General features: G+C 40.7%; 1 protein-coding gene across 5 annotated transcripts in view; it reads left to right on the top strand.

Annotated features, from left to right (window-relative positions):
* The window catches only part of PRKG1 (protein kinase cGMP-dependent 1), a 1,261,682-nt gene that overhangs the window by 1,196,563 nt on the left and 45,261 nt on the right, over nt 1–19,858 (top strand). For all 5 annotated transcript variants that reach the window (XM_064594539.1, XM_064594538.1, XM_064594540.1 and 2 more), the window contains one exon: nt 11,070–11,166. In XM_064594539.1, the coding sequence (XP_064450609.1) occupies nt 11,070–11,166 (97 nt within the window). The remainder of the gene's footprint in view (nt 1–11,069; nt 11,167–19,858) is intronic.

The raw sequence follows: 19,858 nt of genomic DNA, 5'->3' as shown, positions 1-19,858 counted from the left end.
ATAATGCCAGCACTGTAGAAATGAAGAAAGCATGTAACTCCTTCAGCTTCCCACCCAGAAAGAGAGCCCTCCCCTCCACCGCCCCGTCTCTGCTGCCCCACCGGTGGGGTCCCCTGATGGCTCAGCTAGTGTCTGAGGCTCCTCCCCTCCACAGCCCAGCAATTTTCTATTCTGAAGAGCCAGAAGAAAGGTTTTCTGTCCTCTCTCTCTGCAGTTATGTTATGTCCGCGAGGCCAGAGGAGCGTAAATCAGACTGAGAACCCAATCAGATACCGTGTGTTCTCAAGTGGACATCCAGCGTCCACACTGCCCCACTGATGACAAGCAGCAACAAGTCAAGGCGATGCTCTGATCACACATACAGCTTCTTCTTTCCTCACAGGCTCTTGCAAATCCAGATCAATTCATCGAGGCCATGCAAATCTGGTAGTTATTAACTTCTGAGAGAAAGTTATTAACTTGGATGAGGAAAAAAGGAAGTCACAAAAGGAGAATTGAGAATAGAATCTAGCCAAAAGGTCAACTCTATCTGGGGAAAATCGGTGAGGAAAAGGAAGCCACACATGGAAAAAACATTCTCTAGCTGTTAAATAATACAAAGAATAATCATAATAGGCCTGAATGCCCCTCTTCATTTTCTTCATTTTACTCTCTATTATTTACTGATTACTTAAAAAGGGAGGAAATGACCTAGTCTATCCAAGAGGCTATATACAAGGTAGAGCCAGGAGGTTTATAAAGTAGTAAAATAAATGCATCATTTGCATTATATGTACACAGAAAAAAGTACTCGAAACCGAATATTAGAAGAATTCACTTAACATTCTAACGGATTGCTCAACAATGCAGTCTTTTAATGTGTAGTTCTCTTTGAAAACCATTGTTACAGGCACAGAGAAATTACCAAGATGTGCTAACCCAGAAGCAAAGTTCAGTTTAAGTGTTATAACAGTATTTGTCTAAATCAGTGGTCCAACTGATGTGAAATGTGATTACAGATTAGTTCTAAACGTCCATGACAAGTGAGACGTGTACTCGAGGAAACAATTCTGGTAATAATTTGGTATACTTGTAGATAAGAAAAGAAGCAGTAATTTGAGGGTATTGGGTTCTTCCCTCAGCGCTATAAAAATGTGTGGGAAGACACCAGTTTTTAATATTGTAGCCATCAGCCTGCAAATCCTAAGCAATGTATTTTATTGTGACCCTTTTGGATTATTGTGCAGAATGCTGAGTAGTGTGGGCTTTATGAACTTAACCCATCCTGAGGGGGACACATTTCTAAGGTAAAAATTATGAAGAGGATTACATTTTCATACAGCTCATTTTGCATTGATTGGTCCCTAGAATGAAGTACTGTGTTAGAAACTACAGAATTCCTATCTCAGCCAGATGATCAAGGTTTGCATCATCAGTGATAAGTCCTATCAATAATAGTATGTATCCTTGTTATCATGTGATGAAAATAGTGCTTTACTTATGTAGTCTTCCTCCCAAAAAAACTCATAACCCCAGCAAAAACCATAAGAAAATGTCAGATAAACCCCAACTGAGGGGCATTCTGTAAAACACTGACCAGTATTCCTCAATACCATCAAGGTCATCAAAAACAGGGGAAGTCTGAGCAGCTATGTCAGCCAAAGGGACTCTCAAGAGACAGGACAACTAAATGTAATATGGGGGCGCCTGGGTGGCTCAGTCGTTAAGCGTCTGCCTTCGGCTCAGGTCATGATCCCAGGGTCCTGGGATCGAGTCCCACATCGGGCTCCCTCCTCGGGGGGAAGCCTGCTTCTCCCTCTCCCCCTCCCGCTGCTTGTGTTCCTGCTCTTGCTATCTCTGTCTCTGTCAAATAAATAAATAAAATCTTTAAAAAAAATAAAATAAAAATAAAAATAAATGTAGTATGGCAGCCTGGAAAGAAGGCTGGAACAGAAGAAGGACATTTGGTAAAAACTAAGGAAATCTGACTAAAAATATGGACATCAGGAAAAGGAAGGAAGAAAGGAAGGAAGGAAAGGAAGGAAGGAAAGGAAGGAAGGAAGGAAGGAAGGAAGGAAGGAAGGAAGCAAGGAAGAGCAAGCCCCAAAGCCTGTAGATTGCTTTCTCATTCAGTTATATCAGCTGCAGCATAGAACAATGCCAGATTTTGCATCCAGATGGCAGTTACTTGATGACAAACATATGCTATTTCCTGAGATTTAGTTCATTTGATAAATGCACCATTACTATTACTAAACAACCTGACATAGCAAAATTTTTGCTTCATTTTCTTTTTTTCTACTTCATATTTTCTCTACTAAGGAAAAGATTTATAGGTTTTCCCCTTTCAAGTATGGGTGGTATTCTCAAAGATCACTAGAGAATAATTATTTAGCACCTGGGACACAGCCCCCTGTGATAGCGTAGACCTTGCAGTAGGTGTCTGTCACATACACGTACAAGTTAACACTAGTAGTTCTTTAAAACTTACCTGTTGTTAGCAGGGTTGGGTTCTTGGGCCCCACACCATAGAAATGAGGCACAGGAGAGGCTTTGTTGGGGTCACAGATCAAGTTGAAGGGAGGCACAGCGCCGAGGGAGGAGAGCTGACCTGGCCTCCCCCAACAGAGAGGAGACTCTGCTTAGGCAAATTTCCCCCTGGGGTGCCCACTCAGGTGTCCAGGATGCTAATGAGGGAAAGAAGAAGAAGAAGAAGGAAAAAAACCTGCCTCATCCTGATTGGCTGGAAGAGCCTTGCCCTGATTGGTTGACGCAGGCAGATGACTCCCGCAGCTCGCTGGTGCTCTTTGGAGCTGGGTCCTCCGGTTTCAGTCCTGCAATATATGGCGCCTAAGTGGGGCCAAATCCTGGGTCTGCTTTGTAAGAGAAGTGGTTTAGCAATACCAGCAGCCCACACAAGCGCTTTGGCCATGGAAGGGGGCTCTCCTGCTTGCCTCCTTCGGATACCCGGAGCTGAGAGCAGGACTCCCGTACACGAAGGCCTCTGGTAGGATTTCCTGAAATAGGAGCTCCAGGAGACAGGGATTAGACGAAGGGCTGGCAAAGAGGACCCCAAAGGAGGAAAGGGGAAATATGGATCTCAGGACACCTGACATCCCAGAACCCTCAAGCTGCAAGTGAGTTTTGTAGACCTGTCTAGTGCAAACCCTTCATTTTACAGAAAACAGAGTGTCTTGCTCAGGTCTGTGCTGGGCCAGTCCCTGGCCACTTCCTTTATTATACCCCTAGAGGCTCGGGAGGGTGGTATTTGTCTTCTCGTGTTCTTCTTGTCACACACTGCGTTTTACTGTCTTTTCATTCTTTGGCCCACTGTGATCATGACCACGCGTCCCCTGTCCCTAAGTTCCTGCAGAATCCTTCTGGGATAGGGCGCCTGGGTGGCTCAGTCGCTAAGCGTCTGCCTCCGGCTCAGGTCATGATCCCAGGGTCCTGGGATAGAGCCCCGCATCGGGCTCCCTGTTCAGCGGGAAGCCTGCTTCTCCCTCTCCCACTCCCCTGCTTGTGTTCCCTCTCTCGCTGTGTCTCTCTCTGTTAAATAAATAAAATCTTAAAAAAAAAAAAAAAGAATCCTTCCGGGATAAAGGGGAAACGGATGGATGGGAGTACACCACAATGGTTCTGAGTCCAGAAATAAAAACTGACCCCTAGTGTTTATTTGAGCCCTCATCCTCCTGCTGCCAGTTCAGTGTTCTGATTCCTTTAAGATTAGAGTTGAGACTAATTTTAAGGTGAAGATTAAACTTCTCAAGGCCGGGGAGGTGAGGTACAGGGCAAATAAGGTAGGTGGAAATGACCATTCCTTCTGCCTTTGCTCTTCCAATAACTCAGGCCTCGGGGAAGTACCCCTCACCCTCACCTCCTTGCCTCCTGCCACTTCAGAGAAATACCAATTGTGGCAAAATTCTCATTCGATTTCCCTGAGGACTCTGTTCACCATAGCCTACCTCGCTAAAGAAAAGACGGGTAAAGACAGCCCAAGTTTTCCCCTGAAATAAAAAAATCTCTTTTCTACCCAAAGACTTTTCTTTATAGGTTGTGTTCAATATATGGGTTATAATACTGAAAGAAATAAGGGAAAGTTTAACCTTAACCTTAAAATTAGTCTCAGTTGTAATAAATTGTACCATATTACTTAAATACACTTTAAGTTTGATGTTTGCCTTTGTTTTTCAAATATCAGACTGTTATAAAAACTGCAAGGATAGAACCAGATAGTAAAAACATCATGGGTCAAAATGCCTGGCCTGTGTCCCTAAGTCTCTGGGACCTTGTCTAAGTCACTTACCATCTCTGGACTTCATTTTTTATCTTTAAAAAATGCAGAGGTTGGGTTAGGTGAGCTTCCAGTGGTGTTGGTCCAGATTTTGAACCGTGTTGGTATCTCCAGACTTCGAGATCAAACTGTCTCTGAGGTTGTGTGATTCTCTACTCTCTTGCTTAAAAGTAAATTAAGTTTTTTGGAGCAAATGTAACTATGCTGTGATTCGAAACTTGAGCAAATGTTCTAGCCCTACTTCTGCTATTTAATTACTGAAACCAACCACTTATCAATGACTGGTCCACCCCACTGCAAAAGAGAAGTAAAAGTATTTGTTATCCCATCTTCACAGAAGTCAGGGAGGATAAATTAAATGAGAGAAATTTAAAGTCCTAGGAAGAAAGGCGCTTTCTAAATGCAGAATATTTGCATTACTATCATTCTTATTATGCAGCAGATATGAGAAATGCAATTTTCCTGTGTATTCCTATTGGCCATATCTCCTCAAGGGAATGTATTTGAAAAAGAAGTAGAACTACTTCATGACTAGAGTACTCACACACACACACACACAAAAAAGTCTATGTTCCTGAAAACCACAATTTTTGAAATAGAGCAAAGTAATGTTATCTCAGATTCCCTGAAGACGAGATTACACTTTCTGGAGAAAATTGATAAAATGAAATACTTTATATTTATTAAATTACTTTTAAACTTTTTATTTCTGTAAGTTTTTACCACTACTGCTGAAAGAAAAGTGACCATATGAACAACTATCCCTATGTGTCTTATGACCAAATAAGAAATCATCCCTTTTTGTTTAGAATTTTAAGAATAGGGTTTCTTATGCTAACAGGGACTTTTATAAAATGTTTATTTGAAAAACATGATTCTTTCAACAGGAAATAACTCCCTGTTCAAACCTTAAGCTATAAAATGGCTCACTGTTTTCCAGTGAAGTCAGAAGATTCCACTTTTTTTTTTTTTTTCTCATTAAACTTTTGTTTTAATGGGTCTCAAAATTCTATGACAGATTTTTGGTCAAGTTGTTTCCATTAAAAAGTACTGATTTTAAAAACTAATAACTTAAAACTACCACTTTTAGAGTTTAGTTATCAATGAAACTTTAATAAAGAATTAAATTAATAAGACATGATTGATTGTTTGGTTATAGAGTTAAGACTACTCATTTTTATTTGGGTGGCTGAGCTCATCTAACTCCAGACATTTGAGAATCAGGGGAATAAGGACATGTACCTATGAACTGTTTTTACATACACAGAGTTGAAGTAGCTCTGCAGTTTAAGCCCAAACCACATTTATGTTAAATGTGCAAATATTATTGGTCCAGTTTCCAATTCTACTTTCTCTCTATAAAGTTAGTTTTCTGGCTGAATTTCTACAGACCTACAAATTACTGAATGAGCCAAGCTTTATGAAATCAGGAACTATTACTGCGTAAAGTTCTGTATACCAAATTAAGTGTTTATTCACTGGACAGGCACCATGATATCTTAGTTATATCATAGACCAGGTATGCATCTTTTGTGCTTTAAGGCTCACTTTCTGAAAGTTCTTATCCCCTTTTAAACTATTTCTGTATATATTTACAGATTTCAATGCTCTTCGATCACATAAAATTTTTAAAAAATATATTTTTAGGCATTTAAGTAAGGATTCTGACAAATTAAAAAATTCATCTTTATTAAGTGTAAATTTGTTGATACTCCTAGAAAGTCCTAAATGTTGAAGAAATCAGGACTTGGAAGTACCAAGTCATTGGCAGAGCTAGGACCGCAAGTCATTACCTTTTGTTTGTATGCTAGGATGCTCTTTTGTTATTTTTAAGTCCAGAGTAGACATTGTCTGATTGAATCTCATCTTACTTATTGAAGTTATGGAATAAGAAACTTAGTCATAGCTGAGAGTCCATGTGTTTACTGAAGCATTTCATTTTTATAGATTTCTCAAGAACTGATAAAACTAAACAAGAAACAAAAATATACCCAATAACAGATGAGCTCAGGCAAAGCCATGGTAATTTGCAGGTGGATTAGGAGGTGCTAAGACTTTATATGATTTTCCTTGGAGACTCTTAGAGTAGGCTTCTGAAGCTATGTGGATTATAGATGAGTGGGGCTAAAGCAGATAAGACCACAGTGGCCTTTGGTTCCATTGACTCTTAATTATTGGCTTTTGTAACCTATCTAGAACTATTATGATGGTCCTTTGGACCCTTGGTACTTACTTTAAAAATGCACATGATACAATCTGCTTTGTAAAATAATGCTGAGCTATGACTACTGTTCTAATATCAAGATAAAGATAAAATTTTAAAGTCAACACATTTTTGTACTGGGGAGAATCATCATATGTGGTTTCCAGTAGAGAGCGTGAGATGTTTACTTCTTAATAATAATGGTCATTCATAAGGAATAGAGCCCAATTCTGTGGTTGTGGGATGATGATACCATTGATTCATGGACATACGGCAACAATGGAAAACCGGTTGTGAATAATGAAGGACACCTGATTCTTACTCCATGCCTTTGTGGAAGCTGGTAATATTGGAAGAGATGGAAAAACAAAAATGGTTATTACCTATTTCCTAAAAACAGTGAATATAGTACTGTAAAGATATGCAGTTGTATATATAGAGAGAAGCTGAGATTATTCCAGGACCGTTCTGTTTCTAGGCTATGCATATATGCCTTGCTCTTCTCATCTTTATACGCAGCTTTACGTTTTCATCACTTTGGAACTTCCTTGGTGTATAGGCAGAAGTGAAAAGAAGGAAACATCTAGACAGCTTCACTCCTTTTAATCAGTTCTTAAAAAAAAAAAAAAAAAAAAGTTTAGTATTTCACTGTTTAAAGAGTACCCTATACAGATGAGCAGTTGTCTGTGGATTCTAATCACCCAGAGCCCCAGCTGAATGTTATGGTCAAGGCTGTTTGAGAAATGATAGATTATCTCGGTCTCCTTCACCCAACACAGTTAATTTCTTGTTGTATATTCATTTTTGTGTTGTTGACCTGTTTTAGGGTCATATGCGTAAAAGGCTTGTCGATATTTGCACTTTCCTGAGAAGAGGATCCCTAGCTTTCACCCCATACTAAAATAATAATAATTATTTAAAATTTAAAATTAAATTATTTTACATTTTGAGAATAATTACTAATTAATAATACTAAAATAATAATAACAGTATTCTTTGAAGAAATCAGTATCTCAAACTAAGCTGAGGACCATTAGAAAATATACTTTCTATGCCTTTTGAGATTTTAAGCAACCAAACATTGAGAACTTTATTTCTTACTGATATGAATTTCCCCTAGTACTTGGCAATTGCCCCTTTCATAAATGCTGTTTTCATGGATGAATTTTAGAATTGAATGAAGCTGGGCCTAATTCCTTGGGCCCCATTAGGGTACTCCATTAGAAACTTGGGTTCCACACTGACCTCCTTCAGGCAAAAGAAATTTATTTAATAGAACAGCATCCATTTACCTACCCAATTTATTTAGTTTCCTTTCCCGCTCAAACTTTTACCAACTCTAAAATAAGTAGAACATAATTGATGGATTCACATTATCTTCAAATCATCCCTGAGTAAAAAGGAAGAATGAAAATGTATGTCCAAGTTATGAACAAGTGTAGATACCTGAAGAGGCTAAATCATCCACAGTTTAACTTTTTTACAGAGGTCCCTTCCCGGGGTGATTGCCACATTAAAAAAAGAAGTTATTAATTCAAAAAGGAAAAGTGTACAGGGTCTCTGTGATATAACTCTTGTCCATAAAGAGTAATCTAAATGAGAAATAAATGCATGCAAAATATTAAGCAACTAACATGTCCTGGGTGGGAAAGAAAAAATAAAGCTCACTGTGGTAGCATTCCTACATTTTTTTACTTCTCTGAGAATCAGGCCCCGGCACAAACAATAGAATAGAACATCAAGAGCACATTATATGGGGCGCCTGGGTGGCTGAGTTGGTTAAGCGACTGCCTTCGGCTCAGGTCATGATCCTGGAGTCCCGGGATCGAGTCCCGCATGGGGCTCCCTGCTCGGCAGGGAGTCTGCTTCTCCCTCTGACCCTCCCCCCTCTCATGTGCTCTCTCTCATTCTCTCTCTCTCAAATAAATAAATAAAATCTTTAAAAAAAAAAAAAAAGAGCACATTATATGAAGGCCCCTCAAAATGTATCTCACCAGCCACTAGATTAAAATCACCCCACTGGGTAGTATTTTAAAAAGTCACCAAGCCATATTAGCAAAGTAATTACCAAGGTTAGCAAAGTATGATTACAGTGTTACCAACCTCTTTTCATTAAAATATGATATATTTTCTTTAATGGTAATTGTGCTTTCAGTGGATGGAGCACGATATGTTTAGGTGGATTTTAATGGCTACAGAGAAAATGTCTACTATTTAACATGAGATTTAATACATTCATCCCATTAAAGTACCATCAGTAGTTAATCAGAGAGTAACTATAAGCAAAGTCAGGCGGATTTTGCTGTAGAAATGCAAACGCAAAACAGCTACATTATGATTTCTGCATTCTGTATCTGTGGGTTTTTTTTTTTTTTTTTCCCTTTTGGCAATGTTCCTTTTTGTTTGTTTGTTTGTTTGTTTCAAGCTCTGTAGCCATTACTGGTCATTTCAGTGGGTCTAGGATCAGAGGGCAGGAGCCCAGACCAAGTTTGTAAGAGCCCCCAGCACTCTTGGCATGAATGCATCACCCCCAGACTCAATGGGCAGCTACTGATTTCCCAGGACAATTTTAATCCTCCCCAAAATGCTCCCATGGTTTCTAGAATTCCCAAGGCTCTCAGAGAGGTTGGAGCTATAGTTCTCAATGCTTGTTGTACATCAGAATCACCGAGAGAGCTTTTAAAAAATACAGATATTTGGGTACTGCTTCCAAAGATTTCTGCTTCACTCATTCTGTGGTGGGACCCACATTACGTGGTTTCTGGGAGATGCTTGGGTAGTTCTGGTGCGCACACAGGGCTGAAGATCACTTGTGTAGATGTATCACCAGCCTAGCTTGACAGAGCCCCAGGGTAAGAAATCGGGAGTATCTTCAGGAACTGTAAGAACACCACACTTTATGAAATATATAAAATGGTATCAAAATAGTCTGAAAGAGTTTACCCTCTTCGTGTCTGAGATTTCTAAATCCAGCAAGTGCATAGGATATTATTCAAAAACAGTCTCATTAAGAATTTGATTATCTAACCTGCCAGGAAATGCTTGACCACATACAAACCGTGACAGGGTCTGATCCCAACAGATGTCCTTGTAAGGCACCTGTTGAGGTGAACTCTGCCACTGGCCCTTTAAATGGGATGGTGTTTTAGTTTTCCAAAAGTAATGGACCAGTTGGAATGCTAGAAATGTACATTTGCTGCTTATGTTCCATTCTAGTAAACCATGTCCAGAATGGCTGTGCTGATCTTTTGATTGTGTAGTTAATGAGAGAAGTCTGCAAATGCCATCAGGATTGGCCAGCAGCCTCGTTTATGGAGGTTTATTAGAGGGAGCCAATAATGAAAACTTAGGTTGTTTGTACCCTCTCATGAGTCTGTCAAGAATTGTTAAAAACTGCAACTGTGGTTGTAACTTGGAGAATGTTAAAACCTCACCTAGAAAGCCATTTCACATTTCTTCCAAGTGGAGAGTCTAAATTTGTGTTTGATTATAAAGGAATAGCTAAAATGTGACACGGCTTAACACCAAGCATGCCTATGGGTGACTCTATCCAGAAACTGACCTAAACGAGCAGCGTTAGGATCATCTGCTCAAGTGCATTCATCATGTCTATCTATAGCATAGACGGCATCAGGTACCACCTGGCTGAAAGTCATGGGTTACACAGAGCTATGCAAATACTTTATTTTGGAGACAGCTGAATTACTCCCTGACCTGACATGAGTGAGAGGGAGGGTCATCTTCACTGTTATGCCTTCCTGCCCTTTCTAAAAATAGTAGGGCCTTTAATAAGAAGATATTTTAAGCCTCTGGTGTTCACTTGTCTCATCAGGAGAAGCTTATTTTGGCCCCTCGCATGTGTCAGATGTGCATGGGGCATATCTAGCCCTCGGAGCATGGTCTTGCTCCTGCACACCACTCATATAAGACACTGGCCACCATAAAGTCGCTGGGATTACCAGCTGAGAGGCAGTGGGTAAACATAAACGAAGTGGAGATACTTCTTAGGAATGTGAATATGCTTCCGAAATCCTCCATTTCAGACATGGGCCCATCAGTCCTCCGCTTTTCGGATCTGTTTTCCTAAAACCTGGCTGTGATGTCGCTCCAGAGACCTCAGTGATGTTGCTGCTTTTAATAAATACTGATAGGAGCCACTACCAGCCTGTGGATAAGGGAAACTCATGAGGAACTGCCATCCCAAATCTGAACGGCAAAACCAAAACTGGGCAAAACCACAAATCCCAAAACAAAACCCAAAAAGAACCACCCCAACAATCCGTGCCCGCAAGAAGACGCGCAGGAAAGCATTGCGATGTAACTTTGACTTGGTGACTGGACCTATCAGTCACGTGACTAGCAGGCACCAGGTGCTTTGTCTTATTCTCCTTTGAAAAACAAGTGCAGATCCTGGTTATTCTGCACAACGGGGACCAAACAATTATGCTCTGGAGGAGACACAGACTCTAGAAGCAAGATGGAATTTGAGCAGGTAAACCCCGAGCCACAAGCCTGTCATTCCGGGGCGGTCGTGCGTGGTTCTCGTGTTTGCGCCTCTAAGAAATTTCCGTTTTTTCGCATCAAAAAATCCAGATACGAAGCCGAAGCTGCTTTCTTCGCCAACCTGAAGCTGTCTGACTTCAACATCATCGACACCCTCGGAGTCGGAGGCTTCGGACGCGTGGAGCTGGTAGGTGATTCTTCTTTACGTGCTCTGGGGAGCCCCTCTTCCTGTCGCATTTTTCCCTCTAGATTAAGATTTCCCTCTACTCTCTCATCATTACTTTTTACTGTTCCTGAATCCGTACCAAATGCTTTCATGTCCGCACATCCGAGTGTGAAACAGGTACAGTGAGCTATATATTACACAGCCCGTGAACGGACAATAAAAATATATATATATTTTTTAGAAAAACCTCCTCAAAATAAATGAAAGGTAAACACATTAACTTGACGAGGAGCCATAAAACGCTTTTTACCTAGCTGATACTCTGCGACCTCTACTTCCTTAGTTCTGAGCAGTGCTCACCAACTTAGTCATGCGCCCTACCTATGTGTAAGTTTAAATATAGAGAGGGAAATGGGATATATATGTGTTATATGTAGATACATACATAATATAATACATACATGTAATACATGTACATATATTTCATTTCCTTTATATATATTTAAATTTACATTTTAATTATTGTAGTTGTAGATCAGGTGCATGAGTAAGTTAGAGAATATGGCTCAGAGCTAGGGAAGTAAATAAATAAGTAAAATCTATATTTAATTAAAGATGTTTAATACTGCTTTAAAACTTTAAGAAAACATAAATAACATTCTAGTATTAATTCTGTGATTCCGTAGCAAGCACCTAGTTATATCAGATAATATATTAGATAATATGGTTTGAATATTTCACACATGTTTGTGTACACAAACACATACAGGTAAGTGTCAGGGAGGATGATGGGGACATCTTGGTGCAAGTTTATTCATTCAACATATTGCATGAATGTGGTGCAAACCAAATGAAAGCATAGCCTTTGAAATGTAAATTTAAGAACTGGTCGATTACAACATAGAGCAGAAAAAAAAATGTATTCTGGTAACTGAGTTGCTGCGTTCGGAGACCGTGTGGATATAACCCCTGTTGAGAAGGCAGATTAATTTCCACCTCTCTGCTGAACCCGGAGGAGCCCCTGATATCAGATAGCGGTACAGTATGTCAGGAACTCCCTGTACAGTGCAGTAAACAGTTACTGTTGCCATCGGGGACAAGAGAAATCCCCTTCCATAAAAGCAGACTGACCCAGCCCTGTGTTTGCTATTTGTCCATTTGTGCTGCAGTTGAGATTCCTGGCTTCTGACAGGCAAGAAAAATCCCATTTACTTAAACATGAGACAAGAAAATTTCGAGCCATAGTGTGTTTCGTTGGATCAGCATTATGCTTCCAGTAACACTGGTTGGAAATGCTATAGTCAGGCTGCTTCTGACTTGACGTCTGACGTCATAGTGAGGATTTTCGGCTGTAGGAATACAAATCGGGGGTCTAGGAAAACTTGTTTCTCTGAATTCTGCCAGTCAACGCAGTCTTTGGTTTCGTTTTCAAGAACCTTGGTTTTGTGACAAAATCTAACTTCATAGAGCTAGTGAAGATTTATTACCAGTGTTATCTTAGTCCTGGGGTGTTGGAGCATATAAACAGGTCGGGGGGCGGAGGTCCTTGCCGGGCATAGCTTATTGTCTGCTGGGTTTATTTACATACCTGCATGTATCTCCACCCTCTTCTGAATGAAGCACTGTATGGACAGAACTCCCTAGAGGCTGATTTTGTGACTTGTAGTTTCTTAAGTATCATTTGTAAAGACTTTGGACAATAAAACTGTTGTCTTAGTTGACCAAAAAAAATTTATGTTACAAATTTGTGGATTCTTAAAGGTCTGAGGATGTCAAGTTGGGGACCTTTAGGTTACCAGCAAGGTATTTTATGAAATAGAGCAGTTTACTCAGGATGTTTGAAATGCTGAAGGTTGCTCATAGACACTGAAACCACTTCAAGCTGAACAATTAAATGCCAAGCTGACAGTGACTTCCCTCAAAAATGTCTGAGGAGACACCATTAACCAGAAAATTAGGGAAGGCTCAGTGTGAGCATATAAAAGGTGCCCATATAAAATGTGGTTTAAAAAGACAAAATACCTGTGTGTGTGTGTGTGTGTGTGTGTATACACATGCATAATGTCCATCCCAGCAGAGAGTCAAGGGTAGTTCAGCCTAATTTTTTTCTCATGGATATTATATTTTACTCTTCCACACAGATGTTTATAGACTAATGAAAACCATAACCTCAGGAATTAATTTTAATTGGAGTCCAGGTTACAAAAACGTTAGATACGCTAATGAATGATAAATCCATAATGGGCCAGGTAGGCACAACCAGTACATTAGAAAAGAGGCACGCGGTTTTAACCTCTGAAGTGACATCTTCACATCGTGTGATTTTGCACTTCCCCAGAAACCCCTTGTGAAAATCAGAATGCCCAGATTGTCTTCACTGTTCGCTGTGGACTAGCCGTTTAGGTGACGGCCCTTCCCCTACAATTCATCGTCCCCTGTTCTTAGCGCTCACTCACTGCCTGAGAATATTAATTACTGGGTATGAAAAGTATTCTCCTCTGTGATTGTTCATTTGTCACCTGTGTTCGGTGATGCCAGAATTGGGAGTCTGGTCTCAGCGCTTTGACTGTGATCACACATACTGTTGTCATCACAAAGAGTGATCGCCGCGAATAGTGAATCGCCGCAACCTTGGCACAGGGGGGCAGTGGAGCGCACCTTCAGACCAGCGCCCAGGCCACTCGTAGTGGGAGAGGACCAGGCTGAGCCCCATTCTGTTGTGATTATAGAACTTCGCTTCACTCCCCTCTGAAACTGATGCATGCAAGATCATGTTATCAGTATTATAGAGTGATATATTAAAAAGGACTGCCTTCACATGGACGAATTTCACATATGCACCATACTGTACAAATATATAAAATGGATACCTTGGGCGCCTGGGTGGCTTAGTTGGTTAAGCGACTGCCTTCGGCTCAGGTCATGATCCTAGAGTCCCGGGATTGAGTCCCGCATCGGGCTCCCTGCTCAGTGGGGAGTCTGCTTCTCCCTCTGACCCTCCCCCCTCTCATGTGCTCTCTCTCTCTCCTCTCATCCTCTCTCTCAAATAAATAAATAAAAATCTTTAAAAAAAAAATAAAAAAATAAAATGGATACCTTGAACCTACCAGTCCTTGGTTCAGCAATGATGTTGATCAGGTAAATAACATCATAAAAACCACATGACACTTTAATTTTATAATGGCATTTAAAACTTTTTCCCAAGTATAGATTATAAGATGATAAACTCTTGAATTGGGTATGAAGAATTAAATTTGAATTGTTGAACCCCATTTCCTGGTAGGACTAAGTTACAAGTTTTCTCATCATTTGGTATAAAATTAGCTTCATGTTATTTTGCATAATGATATGCAAAGGCTTCTTAGCATGTCTTAATTTTTTATTATTTATCTTAATTTGGATGAATTTAAATGCCAGCGGATTTTTCAGGCAGGACAATTACTAAGTAGTTTATTGCCAAATTTGGAGAGGAGAACGTAATTTTGGCGCCTAACAGAAACTTGAACCATTGTTCAGTGATGAGGCCAGAAGCTTGAAGATCTGGTCTTATATGAATGGGAATTCTCCTCTGAAGCTATTAATTCGATTTCATAAATACTTTTAGCAGAACTGATTTTAATGAGGCGAATATCAGACATGTCCTATTCACAATTATTACCTCCAGGAAGTCATCCATACTGCTTTTTTGTGTTATCTGGCAGAAACCATATTTTCTGACCATTTTTTTTTTATTTTGAAGAATGAGCTTTTTAATTTGTTCAGTGCTGCCTGTTTATCTTCCAGAAGACCACATTTCATTTATAATAGCACTTTCAGCAAAAGAACTCAGTTTTTTATAGATGATTTACTCATTAAAGCAGTAAGCACTGCTCTAAGACACACAGTAATCCTCTTAATTTACAAGGTCTGACTGCAAAATACGGAGATTGATTTTACAGTCACACATGGAAATTAGTCCCATCGCTCTATGGTCACATTCCTGATTTACTTTTGCTCTCGTCAGAGAGGTGCTTGCTTTTCAGAATAGATTTGCACAAATCAGCCTTTTTAATCTGGCAATGATGATGTGGTTTAGATATTAGATATTTAATCATTTTATTCAGCAATCCAATGCCTCCTTGACCAGAGCACCGTACTTGGATAAAGATATAGGGGCCAAGATATGGAAGACATAATCTCTGTCTTCTTGGATTACATCCTCTCTCTATCACTTGTTACATATTTATGTAGCAAGCTGTATGCTGGGACATACAGTCTAAAGTGAGGTAGCCACTGCCTCTAGGGACTCAGTTTCCTGGGAAGGACAGTCATGTAAACCAATAATCCAATAATCAAAGTACGAGCAGCATGTGCGGGGTCATGCAGGAGGTGGCATCCTAAGACAGAGGGAGAGTTAGGGCATCTACAGAAATCACGAAGCATTACAGTACCCTTCTGTAAAATACACCTACTGCGGGCTAGTTAATTGACAAACTGATATTAATCATGTTTTTAAATTAGTGATGCCACTTCCTTACTAAAATAATCAAGCCTGGCATTTGAACCCTGCTCTGTGATCTTCACATTGCTCCACATCCAGTATATCATTTTACCTTTCTAGTTACTCTGGGAGCAGAACAGGAGGCATGATCTGCTTTTACTAGAGGGAAGTCAGTATTAATGCATCTCAGGAGCCTAAGACCATGCAGTCAGTAAAAGGGCTGTTATTGCCCGGAACTACTGATTTGTTTTGTTTTGGTTTTTTTTAAGATTTTCTTTATCTATTTGTCAGAGGGAACACAAGCAGGGGCAGTAGGAGAGGGAGAAGCAGACTCCCCCTGAGCAGGGAGCCCGATGTGGGTTTCGATCCCAGGACCCTGAGATCATGAACTGAACCGAAGGCAGACACTTAACCGACTGAACCACCCAGGCGTCCCCACTGATTTGTTTTTAACTAGAAGGTTTTTCTATCATTCTGGCTTCTAAAAATATTAAGGTTCTTATCACACCAACAATAGCCACCATGACGACATCAAACAAATGTCACATGTACATTTGTTTAAAAAAAAAATCTTCTAGAATTCAAGAACCTGTATTAGACCTAAATCTAGAATCGATGCTGTGATGATCCACTCTTCACACCTGCTTCTGTCAAACCTGAAGAGGCTCTCCCTTCTCTGAATCTTTTGCTGTTCTTATTTCCGTGGTAAAATGTCTGTGCAGGGGGAAAAAAAAAAAATCAGACATTATAATGTCAAAGCTAAAAGCTGGAGCTCTGGACTCAGATCTCCTAGATTCAGATTTTTCTGAATTTTTCTGGGCATGCTCAGTCATTTCCTCAGAGGTCACTTACTTCCGAGCGTCAGTTTCCCATTCTCCAGCATGAAGATAGCAGTAGGATATTAAGCCTCTCAAGGTTACAAAGAGTAAATGAGTGAAAGCCCCCAAATAGTGCCTCACACCATAGCTCGGTAAGTGTTGTGATGCTATTATTATTAAAATATGCTAATGATAACTATCATGCCCAGCTCTAAGAAAAGGGGATGGAATAATTTTACTCTTTTTTTTCTCCCTTGCTCTGCCGAGTCCCGAAGAGCCAGAGGTCTTCATAATGACCTCGGTGACAGCTTCTATTAAATCCCTGCAAAGCACTAAAGCTCCATCCTTTAGGTTCGGTGCAGTCTGCTGAATCCTATCGGGTTCCTGCACAGCTTCCTTCAACCATGGATCCCCGTTGGGGCATAGTGAGGGTCTGGCTCTTGCCGCATGGACCAGACAGGTCCCTCTCCTTTCTCCTGCACCCCAGCCCCACCAGAGGACAGTGAGGGAGGGGGCGGGGTGGCAGCAGGTTGCAAGCACCTGCCTCACGGGGTCACAGGGCCAGATGGGGTCGGGAGCACTGTCGTGGCGTTTTGCAAGTGCTTGGCACTGGGCGTCACACGCAGGCCGAACTGGACGGCTGTGTCCACCAGTGGAAAGCGAAAGGAGACTGAGAGGTGATTAAGGCAACAGATAGGCGAGAAATCCATTGCCCAGTCAGCAGGGTTGTGTTTCATCATTCTGAAAGGCGAACGGCTTAACTGCAAAGGGAAACCCCACGTAAGAGGGAAACATTTCGAGAACTTCTTCCCTGGCAGCCCCAGGACAGTGAAACGGAGTAGCTGGGGGGACAGCAGGCAGCCCTCTGCCCCGAGGCCTCCCGTCCTCTGTCACCCAGGTGAGGGAGGGCTCTGCGCTCCGTGAAAACTCAAAGCTCACCTCGGTCTCCCGCAGCCTCTTCCCTCGCCATTCCTCTAGTGGGCTTGTTATTAAAGGTCACCCTCATTTTAGGTGCATCCTTCAAAAGAATCTAAGCTGATGCCAATTATTGATGGTGATAAATAGTACTGATTTCGAAGGGAGTTATTCGGGTAGCTACGGACAGTCCCATTCAGTGGACACTAGCTGAGCCTAACAGGTGCAGTCAGGATCTAGGCACCTCCCAGGATAGTTTCTCAGTACGCATCGCCAGGAGTCAAGTCTAGCTCTACTTTGAGGTTATGCTCATAAAGATGTGCATTAATTCATCTTGTTACTGTAGGATATATTTTATACAGTAGCTGGAACACAGTTCAGTCTGCACAGACTACAAATAATTACTTGCTTACACATCTTTGAAAGTATCAATTTTATATACTAGCTATCTATAGAAATGAATCTTTCTCGCTACAAGTATTTTAAATCAGTGTCCTAGTGTCCAGTAAAATGTTCATTTCTCCTCCAAAACCATGAGTTATTCTAGAAAGATCCATGTAAATCTGGAAGGCACTAGACAGGTCTTTCCAAGGGTTAAGATATGGGTGATAAAAGAGTATATCTGAAAGTTAACGTTTCGGTCACTCTTAACGTTTTCTGTGACAATTTATGGGCACATCACATTCAGCAAAAATGTATCTTTTATAAAATCCCTCAATAATTTTTGTGGGATCAGAAATAGCAGAGGTGATTCCTGCCCTTAAGGAATGTCTGCCTTCTTGTAAATAAGAAAATAAGACTAACACATATGAAGAAAAGCAAATGAAATCCTTTTGTATTATATTAACGTCTAAATTATGCAGAAAGGTTCTTCATATTGCAGAAAGAGGGAGACCATTTGGAGCTGATTGGGTCAAAGAGGCCCCGGGAAGACACGGGACTCCAGCCAGGGCTTAGGGAATAGGTTGGGATTTAAGTGAACAGCCGGGAAAGGCCATTCCAGGCAAAGGTTACAACACAGAGGGCCACATGTCTTCACAGGCCACTGAACCCAGCAGCAGACCCACCCAGGGGTTGCGTGGAGGAGGACTGAAAAATGCCCTTAGGCAGCCCATCAGCCAGGGGTCACTGTGGTCTGTTCTTAGAGGAGGTCAGATGTGAAGGCACTAGGCATCTGTGGGCATTAGGTCCGGTGATGAAAACATATAGAACACAGACTCAGCTCAGCTTCCACCTGTGAAATCAAAGAATACACTATAAGGCGACTGGACAGGCTATTTTTAGGTGGGGCTCCTCCCAAAAATAAACATCATAATTTCCCTTCTAAATAAGGTAGTCTACTTTGTGTCAGGAGGTAGCCCATGTCCCTGAAAATTTCATGTAAACACTTTCAAAGAGAGATCTCATTCATGAGAAGGGAAAACAGGCCCCTTTTATATGTTAGGAATGTTGAAAATAGCCATGTCCTTAAAATCAAATGGTTTCTCTTGTTTTTTTTGGGGGGGGGAAGATAGGAAAGAGCCATTCTGTATGTTTCAGGGTAGCTCATCAACTGTATACATTTGATTTATTGCTAATTCATACTCTGTCCCTCATATTAATATCCCCCACTGACACACAACAGCATGGTAGCTTGAACACTGAGCTCTGAGATCAGGTTCTGGGGGCCGGATGCTCGGTTCTGAGCCCCTGACCTCCAGCCAGCTGCCTTGCAAGTTCACGGTAAGAACAGAGAGAACTTCGGCACCCAAAAAGAATCACAGAAGCTCAACCCAAGGGAGCCAGTGCGTGGTCATGGCTCCAGTCACTGATTCCACATCCATGTGGACGGAGCAGCTTAAATGCTTCATGGGGCTGTTCTCCATAGACGAAGTCAGCACGGGCAAAAAAAAAATACAAAATACATTTGGAATGGGCTTAACTATATTTAAAGTACATTTGTATGAAATCTTGTGAAAAATTGCAAGTCCAAAAACAGGGAGGAAGGAGTTATCCTATTTTATTTAATATCAGGGTGAAGTTTGAGTATTATCATCTATGTCAAGACATTAAGAACAGATTATAAGCCATTGGTTAAAATCCTCCCAGTATGTAACAGAAACATCATAAAGTTTTTCATGCCTTATGTCTCAAAAGTATCATGAGAATACAAACACTTTCATGAGTGAAGCTGAGCACAGCACACAGAGCTGAATTTTGCAATATGGATTCTGTTTCATTTCAGCTGACTTGAAGCTTTCACAGAGTCAATAACTGAAAGAAATTGAAGTGTCAACTTAGGAGTCTCAACTCCCATCTATGTGAAATTTCAGGTTATAAGTGTGCTTTAAGTATTGGAATAAGTAGGATTATGTGAAATATTTTAGTGATGAATTTAGAAATGAGTAAGCAAGTTGGAAACCTGCTACATGTAGTATTTCTTTATAAGGATGAATGAGATTGTGCATAGAAATCAATTATCGGTTGGGGCAAGAAAATATTTGATGATTTGATAAGGAAA

This window comes from Mirounga angustirostris, unplaced genomic scaffold, assembly GCF_029215605.1.
Source record: "Mirounga angustirostris isolate CCGP_5_RB_7025 unplaced genomic scaffold, mMirAng1.0.hap1 SCAF_6, whole genome shotgun sequence".
Lineage (NCBI taxonomy): Eukaryota > Metazoa > Chordata > Mammalia > Carnivora > Phocidae > Mirounga > Mirounga angustirostris.
This window is presented reverse-complemented; position numbering and strand designations above follow the sequence as displayed.